Source organism: Perissodus microlepis, chromosome 20, assembly GCF_051167445.1.
Source record: "Perissodus microlepis isolate ML-2025 ecotype Zambia chromosome 20, ASM5116744v1, whole genome shotgun sequence".
NCBI lineage: Eukaryota > Metazoa > Chordata > Actinopteri > Cichliformes > Cichlidae > Perissodus > Perissodus microlepis.
In genome coordinates, this window is record NC_140480.1 from 13,239,843 (window position 1) to 13,253,076 (window position 13,234).

The window sequence follows — 13,234 nt, forward strand, 5'->3', positions numbered from 1 at the left end:
GAGGCTCATGCTTTTTTGTTGTTGTTGTTTTTTTTTATCTGAAGGATTACACAAATGTTTTTTTCTCTGAAATAAATAACACACGTCGTGTATATTATATGCCTTGTGGTTGACTCTGTCTGTCCAGCTGTCAGAAGATGTTCTGCAAAGAATGAGAGGAGTTGCCAACATTGCCCCAGACCGCACGTCATCACCTGCCTCAAGCCCTCAGACAAACACAGGTAGTGATCATTTTTGAGATTAGATTCTATTGGTGCCTCTGCACTTATCAAGTTTGCTTACAAGTCAGTTTGTTTTAATTATTCCCCTTTTGATTGCTGACAGTTTATTCTCTCTGTATTTGTGGGGGTAGGTTTCACTGAGTCCCAGCATTAACAGTTTTATTATCTCCCAGTGTGAACACACTGACTGAAACTCAGGTGTGAAAAAACCTCACCCGCTGTGAATTAGGCGTCATTGTTCTGCCATGTGCAGTTGCAAGTACAGTGTGCCAACATTGTGTGAGAACTTGATAAACTTTGACACATACAATTCAAGGGAAGTAGACAATTTGGAACTGGTTCTCGATTCTCATCTGTAAATGCACGTATCACATCAGCTGATAGTGTTTAACGAGAAAATATTTTTTTAAGAAAAAAAATGTGTTGCCTGAGCTTTTTAACTGGACACCTGTGTCAGAATAAACTGAGAGCGGGAAATGATTTTGGCAGCCAGGGAAAAGTTGTGGTGTCCTCCTTAAAAAAAAAAAAAAAAAGTAACTATTTTTCTTTTTCTTTAGTGGAATTTAATTTACTGAAATCGACTGCTGCTTATCAAATTGTCAAACATTGCCAGAAAATGTATAGGGTTTTACACTTCTGTTAAGAAAACACAGATTCACTGTCAACCAAATGTCTGACCTAAAGTAAATTTTGAGCCATGAAAACCTTCTACAGATCATACAAACTTCAACTATTTTTTCTTAAGAAAGATTACAATGTTTGATTATATAGTATTAATTATACATGTGCATTCGTCCCTATTTTGACAGTATTTTGTAAGCCACAAACGTGCCAAGGTTGTTCTTACCTTGTGTGATAATCTTTTTTCCTTTGAACGTTTGTTGTGTCTTTGTTCAGCCTCCTCTCACAGTGCCAGCTCAGGCTCTCAATCTCAGCAAGGCCCACAGCAGCGCGCACAACCCAGTTCGCAGTCCAGCAAATCGGCCTCCTTCAGCAAGGAAGATCAGAGGAGGTGAGTTAAAGGAAATTCAGGATACAGATTTTAGTTAAGATTTCTGCCTGGTGACCATTTGTATGCATTGCAAATAGAATTGTTGCATATCGGAGCAAAAGGTTTTTTGTGATTTGTTATAAATCACAAGGTTGTGTTGCTGTTTGCGTTGGAAAGAGAACATAAAATGTGGAAGGTGTGCCACATTTTTTTTGAAGGCTCAATCAAAAAAACTAAAATGAGCTGTAACAGGATAATATGCAACACTGTGAAGGTTTCAGAAATATGATCTGATGCTTATCATTTCAGAGAGCCTTTAAATCGAGAGCTTCTTCTAAAAGAGTCCTGACTAATTTAACCTGCAGGGCATCATGCATGGTTTCACATTAAGTCAAGTTAAGTAAATGCATAAATAAATACCTGTAAAGCTAATCAAGCTCCTTTTTCCATTCCGAGTTGTGCGATTGTACAACACGTCTCTGTTTTGATGGAAGCTGTTTTTGTATCCAAAGAGGTTTGATTTTTGCAAGATGCAAGTTTGCTAGTTCACTATTGGTTAACAGTGTGTCTATATAAAGTAGTTTCACAAATTATTTTAGCTGTCATGGCCTTTGCTACTTATAAGCTAAACTCAGGTATCATTTGACATTTGAGACACGAGTTAGACTGTGTTGCACTTTGATAATTTAGTAGGATAAATCATGTTTGATAAGGACCTTCATTTATAGTAATTTTGTTTATTTGAAAATGGATAAAAGGAGGTAATTCTTATTTCATGTCAGCATTCTGATTCATGTCTAATGAATAAACTAAACTCCTGATAAGTTTGAAGCTACCCTACAATGCATGTTTCTAATATTCTATGGAGGGAGCTTAAATTGTGTCTATACTGCCCCCTAGTGGACATACATAAATATATACATACGACATCTGACTGTACTGTGGAAAGCCATGAAAAACCTGCCTTAAACATCCATTCTTTGTAACACCTACCATCAGGCCATGTGAAAAGGCTTCTGGTTCTATAGAGATTGACAGACCACGTGACTTTCACGCATTGCATGCCGGGAACTCGTGGCAAAACAATCAAAGCAATGCATCAAACGCAAGCATTTGCAGCACCGCAAAACGTTCATTCTCCGGTTCCAATACCTTCTTGCTTTTTCTTTGTCCCCCAAAAAAGTTATGTACAAAACGAAGGAGAACAATGCCGGTCCATACAAAAACAGACTTGACGAAAAGTCAAAGAAAAGATACGAGGAAAAAATCAAAGGAGTGAAAGGTTTAGACCCTTACGAGCACACAGTGGACAAAAGACGTTAGCGTGCTGCCCAACTTTCACCACGTTCATATTTATAATTATACGGTTCTTGGAGTGAGTGCATACACTCATGAAGTTTTTAGTAACTTCAGGTCACTGCAACAAGCCCAGGTACAGTTTACCGACGGATGGGTACAGGACCTTGAAATGCACCGTGTAGAACGAAAGACCATCGTACGAACAAACGTAAGTTTACCAGTCTCACAAATCGTCTTCATAAATACACATTCGTTAACCGTTTATTAATAGGACCTTTAAGCTCAACGGTAATTAATTAGTAGTGGAAATAATTTCTGGTTTGCATTACAGAAATGTAGCAGTGACAATAATATTGTATGCTGTAATCGTACTGGGCAATTAGTGATACGAAAAAAACCTGTTTTATCCTGTGAATAAAAGTATATGTTTTTGTCAATGTACCATGGTAATAACAGAAGCAAAACGCAATATTGTGTCAGGACAATTCATTATTTATGCACAATAAACAAAGGAGCATGGCGCGACCATTTCTGTTCAGCGCCAGACTTGCTTGTAACCTATATCACCAATTATGTTATGAAAAATGACGTATTAACTACTACAAAACACTGACCTTTGTGGGAATGCTTGGAGCAGACTAACGTGAGCTGGAGTGTTCTGGGACGTTATATTTGGTCTTCGAATGGCTGCAATCCAGGCCATCTGTCGCCTCTTTGCTACTTCGGAAACATGACTTGAACAATTTCTCTTCAACGACGTAATCCGATAACAACTGATCTCTTTACCCATCGGCTTCCCGTGGCTGTCATGCGACCGGCTATTGCAGTTAATAATACTACAGCTTCTTGCCATTTTTTGTGTTTCTTTTTATCGCTGTGTAATGTAATTTCAATTGAAAGCCTGCGTGCGCTAGTACCGCTTACCACAAGTTCCCAGAATCCTTTGCGGTTTTACCCCTGAATGACGTCACATTTTCAATCTCTATAGAAGGCTATGGGAAAAAGGTCCTGAGCTGTGACCTCTGTAGACACTTTCCCGATGACTTTATGGGCTCAGTCACTCATTTCAGATTATGTTGCATTAAAAATAAAGACTTAAAAAAGAAAAAACCCCAAACAAACAAAAAACATTTGGTCTTTTAAAGTGTCATGAGGATTACCTGTAATCCATCTTACATACTTTAATGTGTCAGTTTGCCATTAATGTAAGCAATATTCATTATATGTATGGTTTAAGGTATGAACACCAACAGAAGTTACTGAAGGAAGAGTGGGCCAAGATGGCACAGCGAGAAATGGAGGCGGCAAAGGAAGAGATGGCCAAAGCCACGAGCCGGGAAAGACAACAAACACGGCTGGAAGCTGAGAGGACCAAACAGTTGGTATATACACACCCACACACCCATGCATGCGTCAGACATGTTTTCTATTAAAGTTTAAATCTCTTGTTTCCTTCATGTGTCGTGTTGAGCTGCTACTGATAGTTTAAATAAGAGTGAAGTAAGTTCATATTTAAAACACTTTAGTCCAGGGGTCCCCAATCCCAGTCCACGAGGGCCGGTGTCCCCGCAGGTTTCAGATGTGTCCTTTATCCATCACAGCTGATTTAAATGGATAAATTACCTTCTCAGCATGTCTTGAAGTTCTCCAGAGGCCTGGTAATGAACTAATCATGTGATTCAGGTGTGTTGACCCAGGGTGAGATCTAAAACCTGCAGGGGCACCGGCCCTGCGGACTGGGTTTGGGGACCCCTGCTTTAGTCAGTCACACTGCACTAGGCAGGACCCTGTAGGAAGTAATTTCTCTGCAAGGGTTAATACAGATTTCTCTGGTAGTCGGTCAGTACCAAAGTTTTGGGAGTCTAAAGCAAGACAAGAGGGATTTGCAAAGTGGTAGGAGATTCAGATTTAATCCAATTAAAAATTGCCATCACATCCAAAGTTATGAAAATCAAAAAGTATTTTTTGCATAAAATAAAAAACTATACTCCTACAGCTAACCTTATGGGTTATGTATGACCTAATGCAACCTGAGATGACCCTCTAGGCATTGCTGACCATTTGCTGTATATACTTAAACAATAACAACTCTGTACTCCAGCTTAACTAATTGCCTCTTCTAGTTTTTCTTGTTACACCTAACACGCCTTGCCTCTCCTTCGACTGCCGCTCTATGTTTACAGAAACTTTGTGCATCATTTTTGTTAATATGGTTATGATGTGAATGAGGGATATGTTGCTTCCCCCTGCAGTATCTGCCAGTGACCCATTGAGGGAGCTGTTGCTGCCTGTGTACAGTTCTTTAAAGTTTTAGTCAGCAGTCAGCCTATCTCTGTTCACTGAAGAAGTCAGGTGTTGCACGAGTTTGTTGATAAAGTTGTGTAAAAGCGGATTACTCTGAGTGGGAGGAGATAGGTTTGACGTGGTGTCAAGATGTGACTCAGTCTGATGAGTTTGTCTGTGGTTAAATCGGAGTATTCATACGGACGCAAATTGGCTCTTGAGATTGAATTTGCAATTTCCATGATGATACTCCCCCTGCCTCCTCCTCGTCCTCCTTTTTATCCTCCCCTTCTCACCTATTACATCCCTGTTCTTTTTCCTATCTACTCCTCTTTCCCATGTTCTCCCTCCCTCATTTCTCTTTCTTCTTTCCTGCCCTCACCCCCTATCTCACTCTGTCTTTCTCTCCTTTTCTATCCCAGCCCATCACTCTCTCCTTCCTGCCCGGGAGACAGTATTATCAGCGTAGTGCAAGCGGTAAATTGCACCCTGAGAGTTTCCTGGAGCTGGAGATAGGAGTGGTGTGGAGATGCCCGTGTAGTCGTGGGCGGGGAGGGTTGAGGGGGGGGGCTCTTGTTGTACACATCAGCCGGTGCCTGTTTCATACAACTCTTCCTCCCCCTTCCCCTCCTATTACACCCCCTCCCCCCATCGCTGTAGCGCCTGTCTTATCTCCACTCCAACATACTCCCACTGCTAATAGAAAGCTGCTGGAGGGATGCGCTGAGCAGAATGACCGCTTGAGCAGGACTGGACCTCCTGATGCTGAGGGCTGCTTGTAATTACTGTTTCTGTGCTATGAAAACCTATATGCACATGCATACGAAGTGTGGGCAGACTTGCTCACATTCTTTACTCAAATTTGATTTTTTTTTTTTTTTTTTTTTTTGCTGTTCTGGAGTCAGAGAGCATGATCACTCATCTTCCACAGTTCTTTGTCCTGTGCACCCTTGCATGGGTAGTTTTTTTTTTTTTTTTTTTTGGTCATTTATTAGAATGTGATATTTTGTATCACAGTAATACAGACATGGCACAGAGTATATCTAGTGCATACTGTATGAACAGTTCGCCTAAACTTTTGTATCCATTAATCACCTCCAGCCAGCAGATTTATTTATTATAATATAGCAAATTTCCCATAATTGAGTGGTTTCTGTGAATCTCCAACCTCTTGGAGAATCTCAATAAAAGGTCATAAAAAAAGAAAATAGAGGTATGTATTCAAAGACATGCAGGTTTAGTACCTGTTCAGCATTTAAAATATACCGGTACTTTTTATGTGGATCAGCAATACTTTGCTAAATTTTCACTAAAATTGCTCATTTAAGTTGCAGTATTTTATTTTTCTGAGCCCCAAATTACTGGAGATGGCCATGTGAAATATTTCAGGGCTGAATAGCACATTTACAAAACTGTCCTGAGAGTTCAAATGCACTGCAACTTGAAAAAGACAAATGCTGTAGTGCTGCAAAAGCACACAAAACACAAGGAAAATACAATGGAAACAGAAAAAATTCCACAAACTCACAAAAACCCAACGGCAGTGTTTTTGGGAAGACAACAATGTGACGGACAAGCTAACAGTAAACAGCTAATATTAATAGTAAAGTGTTGCTTTTTCTATTTGTTGGTGTTTTCTTAAGCTGCAGTGTGTTTGAAATCTAAGGACCACCCTATGTTTAAGCTTTATTAAAAATGTTTTAAATTTAAAACCAAATCGATTTTACTTTCAACCAGGAGCCACAGTCTAAGGGAATGTCCTATCTGTGACCATCTTTCATAATCAATATGGATTATGTTTTACTAGGAAAACTGGTACATGGCATAGAGCACATGTACCGATACCTTGGATGTTCACTGTTTTTTCCGATAAATCAGTGGAGGAAAAAATGGGATTTGGGGTAAACTTTAAAAGTGACATTTCACCGTGTAGGTTAGGTGGTTGATTAAAACAGGATTTAAGCCAATGAAAGGTCCTATTTCTTCCTACCATTGTAATACCAAAACCTGTGCTCACATTGTAGCTGTGATTACCAAATTCTTTTAGGTGTAAAGGATTTAGATCATTTTTAAATCTCAGTGGCATCTCTGCTTTTTTGCTTTTGGGAACCGAAAGAGCATTAGGACCCAGAACAGGCTAATTACATCAGACATGACATGTACACAGTGTAGATGGACGCATGGACGAGTGTTTACAAGTTAAAAACATAATAATAAAAGTGAATATTTTGTTATTTTTAGTGATAAAAATCTAAATAACTTTTGAATTTAGATGGATTACATAGCTGGCAGCAAAGTTATCTGGCACCCATGGTCAGAACCAATGTACATTTGGCAGGGAGCCATATTAATTATGCAAGGAAAAGTTTAAAGCTGTGACAGTTATGCAATATTTCCTGAAAAGGGAAAATAAATGGATGAGGGAGACTGAACATATGAGACGATTCAAAATGGGAGCTGACAGCTGATTAAGCATTTACTAAGTAATTGGGAGCAAGAAGGATGTGAGGATGAAAAAGAAGTGACGGAACATTTTGTGAAGGGTTAGGATGAAGAATGAAGAGGAGCCGGGAATGAATGGGAGTGAAAGAGAAGATGACACGCATTTCCTGCCGAATAGAACTGAGGAGAAGGGAACGAAAAAGGAGCCCTTTACAAGCGATTGAACATTTCGTGAAGGATCCACAAGGAAGTGGAATGGAAGCGCAACAATGGGTCAACGAGAAGGAAGGAGGGACTATTTGTAACGCTTCTTTGTCGCATAGGGAGGATGAATTGCAGAAGGAGGGTGTGATTTTAAAAGCGGGTTACAAGATGAATAAATATTTCGCACAATCAGGAGATGTTACACAAGGAGGGATGAGGGGTGGCAGGGGTTGAGAGAAAATATGAAATCTGACGGAGAAGGACGAGGAGGAGAACAAAGACGGAAAGAAAGGAATGATAGGAGCAAGAATGAAAATGACAGATGCCTCAGCACTGCATACAGAGGGGAGGGATACGTGCAGGGAGAGTTTAAAAAAAAAAAAAAAACAACAGCTGAGTAAATGCTTCCTGTGGAAGTTGAAATAAAGGAGATTTAGATGTAAGGCTATTGCAGCTGTAAGGCTTAGCACCACTAAGTTTAACTAGTTTAACTAATGTTTATGATGATCATCATGATGATGATCCAGAAAGAAGACGCAGCAGGTGACCTGCAGAATTGTTAGAAAGCGGAGGAATAGGAGGAGAGAGGAGCTGTGCAAATGTGTGCCGAATGGACGGAGTCGCGGTTTATCCTTCAGTGTCGGAACAAAGGTGTGAGGAGTGGGCAGAGAAGGTTGCTACAGGTGACTCAGTGCCCGCTGTCCTCGCGCGTGGTCGCAGCACTGAGTCACATGTCAAGAAAGAGCCGGACAGCGATGTGTGGCGTCTGTTCTTTAACTGCTTCTTTCTTTTCCGGTGCCTTTCACTCCCTCGCTCATTTCCTCCTGTCTTTTGTGCTCTTCCTAGCGCACTGCCTGATCCTTCTGTTCCTCTGGCCCTTTCCTCATCTTTCAAGCCAAGGCTCTCACCCACTGTGCCACACTGTGTGAATAGTCTTTGTTAATAGCAAATCTTCTGCAGATTAATTTCAGAATAAGTGAGGGGGGGGGGGGGGGAGAACGGGAGAATAGAAAGAATAGAAGCAAGTTGAACTAAAGAGCTAAAAGGGATTTTCTCTTTTTATATTGTATTAATGGCCTTTTGGTGTGTCTTCAAAGGCCCACCCCCCCTTTAAAAAAAAAAAAAAAAAAAAAAAAAAGGTTATAAGTCACATTACCATATGGTAAATTTCTCTCTCTGCCTCTGTGTTCTCACAGAACAATTAGGAAGACTATTTTATTAGCTGCCCTTTAACTTCCTCTGACTGAGCTTGGGCTAATATAAAATGCCAGCCTTGTTTTTCTCATTCTTCAAACGTGCCTTTTAAGCACAGGTGAGTCAGTTGCATCTTACTTGGACTTAATGTGACAGGGAACATGTAAGGTGGTTAAAGGGTATTATGCAGGGAATTTTTCATGTCAGTATAACACTTTTAAAACTATTTAAGGCTTCTGTTTATTCAGGAACCTCTGTTTGAGAGGGAAAAATGTCCTATTCATCATCATCAGGTATCATTGGCTAGCTGTCCAGTTTAAAAAAAAAAAAAAAAAAATCCTCAGGGCTTCACAGAAGAGAATTAATGGGCACTCGAGCAATCTTTACATCATGAGGAGATGTTCTCAGGCTTTGATTTTCTTTTAGCTCAGACATAAAAGCAAAATAAAGCCTGATTACATAATATTAAGAGACATTACGTATTATTAACATAAAGCCTGTGTTATATAAATGTGCACACATCTAATTCATAGATGTGGACATTTACCAGAATGAGATACTACTGCGTTGTTCTCGGAAATGTCCATGTATTAGCTGGTTAGATGCACTCTGGGTGTACTCAGTTTGAATCACTTCCTCCAGTCGACACTAGATGGCAACAAAACCATATGCCATATTTCATATGTTGGCCTGTCTGTCTTATTTTGCCTGCTGCTTTGTCCCTGTGCACATCATGCACAAAAACTAGATAAATTTGAAATTCTGTCACCAGAAAAGCCAGTCACAAATGCTATTCCACCTGCTCCCCCAACACTAATGGAATCTGTGTGTGCCCTCCTTGTACATGTCCTATTGTCTGCCATTATTTTTACTGTCAGAATTGCCTGTGGTACAGCGCCAGGGCACTTTTCATTGTAATGTTCATATTCATTTAGTCTTTAAGGAAGCTATCATATATATCAAGAGCTGTTGATGTTCTTTGACTCACGTGCTGCAGGGATGTTCCTGGATCTTTACAAAGAAAGCAATTATCCTTACTCAGATTTGCACCAGGTCACTGAGTGAGGTTTGCATTCTTCATATTTAATACTTGTGAGTTTTGTTTTTTGTTTTTGATGTTTGGTTTCTTCCCCCAGTTGTTGAAGTGCTTATTTTGATGACACATTAAATTTGAGCCATCAAATTGCATGTAAAAAAGGGTTAAATTATATTTCAATTAAAGTTTAAAAGTAAATTATTATTTTTTGTTTGGTTTTTGTTTTTAGGACAAAAACATATATAATGATAATCGAATGAGCTCTTGTACCCATGTGTACTAAACATCTTTCATTATAATTTCTTAGTATATGTCATTAAAAAAACAAAAAAATCCAAGTGCAGCATTACAACCTCCGAATCAAAACAACACCGTGCACACTGTGTTGGACTCCTCATTAATACTGACTGTGGCGTGTTACTATTTTCCCACCTTTAGCTTTTTTCCATGCTATTCTGAACAGTTACTGCAATATCAGTGCACAACTTTTTTTTGTCAGTGTGGTTTGAATTGTGTGTATCTACAACTGACTAACACACAGATATCTGGCTTTTCCTGTGTGATGTGGCACTGCCAGGCATTTTTGCTTTAATAAAAGTCATATTTTATATGAAAGAAAAGTGCAGAGGCCCTGAGAGGTCAAATGCAGTGCAATTTAAGAACACACTAGCAAACAGAAATTTGCTGCAAAAGTTTAATACAACACAACAAAAATAGAAAACAAAGCCACAAAACCTCACAAGAAAAAAACAAAACCTGCAAAACACAGCTGTAGTGTTTTTTAGGAGATAGCAACAAGACCGAAAAGCTGTAGAAGTAAGCTAACAGTAAACGGCTAATAGCAGACATGTATCAGTGTTGTAAACCATAAACGGTACATCTTAAATATGCGATTAAACGCACATTCCTTTACATCCTTTTCGCCCTCACAGCACTGATAAATCCTCTGTCTGTTTTGAGTGTTTCCGTGCAGTCCTTCAAATCTTTTGGTTTCTGTCACTTCCGTAGCTGTTCCGTCACGTTATTGTGTCCCCAAAACACTCTAGTTTCCTTTCCTTTTCTTTTATTCATCTTCCATGTGTTGCGTGCACTTTTACGCTTTTGCAGCGCTCTCTTAAGTTGTAGTGCATTTGACCTCTCAGGGCCACCGTAGAAAATATTTGAATCCATTTCTTCTGATATTCATCTGGCGGGGTAGTGCTCTTTATTTTGAGTAAGGTCAGGTTTTAGTGCTTTAAAATAATGAAGGATAACCCAATTTTATAGCCTTACTCCAGTGATTTAATTATTATGGTAGTAGAATAGCCAGGGTATCATTAACTTCAGTCTGCATGTGGTGCAAGCTTTAAAAACTTCAGAATGTTTAAATACTCAAAAGAAAAGAAATCTTCAAATGCATCTTTCAAAGTTGAGAATCTATGCTCTGCGATGCTTGGGTTTAAAAACTTTAAGCTTCAAGTTTAAACCAGAGTAACCCCGTTGAATTCAGTGACTTAAAGAGAGTTGTTTTGATACCATGCCAGTTAACGCTGGAAGCGTTGCTGAGGAGTTGTTTGTTTGGACTAAAAGAAGGCTTGATTTTAAGTTTGGTGGTCAAAGATGAGAGAGCTTTGCTTCACAAAACCCATTTTAGCCTTAAAAAGGGTTTCTATGATCTTTTTAGCCATAACTGAATAATTTATAGACTAATATCACAAAGCATTACACAAATATCGAGTAGTTAAAAATAAGATGATACTATGTTGGTATCTGTAAGTTTTTCTGGCCAGTTTTAAATGCATAAGTTTTTAAAATAAGGAGACACTGACTATATTGTACATTTTGTAAGATACCAAAGTTGATGCTGTATTTGCTACGTCTTGCACTTCTTAAAGTACTTTGATTAGGAGATGCATATAAACACACTAATTCTAGTTAATTTTTCTATGATCCTGAATTTGGTTTAATGATGAGCAACAAATCCAAGTTTTTCTCTGCTATAACTTTTAGGGTCTGTGGGTTTGAGCGCTCACACTAAATGTTCCTAAATGTAATGTCTCTGTTTACTCCCATCGCTCATGTCCCCCTTTTCAGCTGCAGTTGGCAAATTTTTAGGACCAAATGGGAGATCAGCATAAATGACAACTATCTGTTGAAAGCATTGGAGAATATAGCCGATGAAGAAACAGATGTTGTCATCATGTTTAGTGTAGATTAACGCAGAGACTAAAATGAGTCAGCAGCCCAACACACTCCCACAATCTCCAAATCTGGTAGAGTATCCACAACATGCTCAGTCCATGGAGATCTCACACCAGCAACCCACAGGACCCAGAGGATCCTCTGTTTAATGCCTACATTGGTCTCTTGGAATGAGCTTACACAATATTACACAGCATTTTGCTGTTTCTTGAGCTGTCTCATTTCAGGAGCGCTCCTCTATTACTGTGAAGTTCTAGCAAAGACTTGGTCAGATGTCGCGCCTAGGTGCTAGCGATTGATTTCATCACGTTGTTGTTGTTTTTATTTTTTGTTTAGTTTTTTTTCCCTACCTGCCGGTGTGTTTGTCAGACTGCCGGAATGAACCAGATGTTTTCTCTGATTGGACAAACCAGCCTCACTTGTTTATACCTAAAACCATATAATCAGTTGGAAACTCTGATGCTGATGGGGTGACAGCAATGTCTCTCTGTTACACACTCAGGAAACTCATTCAGACTTTGCTTATCAGTATGAGAGAAACAGCTGTGTTTATGCTCACACTCACACACACATACATAGAGGAGTGAGGCAGACTGAGGCAGATGGGACATGCTTCATTATAGCACTACATATGAGTGAATTGCTTGATGTTTTATCGTGTGCTCCTCTGACTGCTTATTTAGTCAGACATATGGTAACATGCTGCTATTATGCCATTTAGTTGAATGAAAAAAGGATAAATGAGTTGCTAAGTGCGCAGGCTTTTTCCTCCGTTTTCAGTGGTTTAGTAGCCTTTGATCTATTTTAACATTATTGCTCTTATTATGAAAAGCTGTAATCCTGCCTTGGTGTATAAGTTGGAAAATAATTTATTAACAAAGATGTGCTCAGACATGCATGCTGTGCAGAACTTCCCGTACTCTGAAAACTATTCCCAAATAATTTTCAGTTATTTTCAAAGAAGTGCAGCACCAACTCTCCTAGTTTCATTGGCACAGCTTCAAGAAGTTTGTTCCAAAAACATTTTTCAGAATTTGTCACAGTTCTCATGTGGATTTATTCGTCTCAGTTATCTTCAAGTAATCTCAGACTTACGCCATGATTTTAAGATCAGGGCTATTTGGGGGCTGTACCATCTGTTTTCATGCTCTGCTATTCGCTCATGATGATTCAGATGCATTTAGAATGGACCGAATCTGAAGTGCTTTAACGTTTTGGACTTTGCCGTAAAACGTTACTCACAAATAATCGCCAACCTTGACCCAGTGTTTGGGAAGAAAAAGACGACAAAGGAGAGGAAAAAGAGGAAAAAATGTAAACGGTAATGAAGCTAAAGCAAGGGGGGCAAAGAGAAGATGTAGCGAATGACCAGTAAAGAGAGAG

At 39.3% G+C, this 13,234-nt stretch overlaps 1 protein-coding gene across 2 annotated transcripts in view; it reads left to right on the plus strand.

The window, feature by feature from the left end:
* The window catches only part of LOC146364257 (MICOS complex subunit mic25a-like), a 74,693-nt gene that overhangs the window by 3,261 nt on the left and 58,198 nt on the right, over positions 1 to 13,234 (plus strand). For both annotated transcript variants that reach the window (XM_084917979.1, XM_084917980.1), the window contains exons 2-4: positions 128 to 221; positions 1,119 to 1,233; positions 3,749 to 3,893. In XM_084917979.1, the coding sequence (XP_084774105.1) occupies positions 128 to 221; positions 1,119 to 1,233; positions 3,749 to 3,893 (354 nt within the window). The remainder of the gene's footprint in view (positions 1 to 127; positions 222 to 1,118; positions 1,234 to 3,748; positions 3,894 to 13,234) is intronic.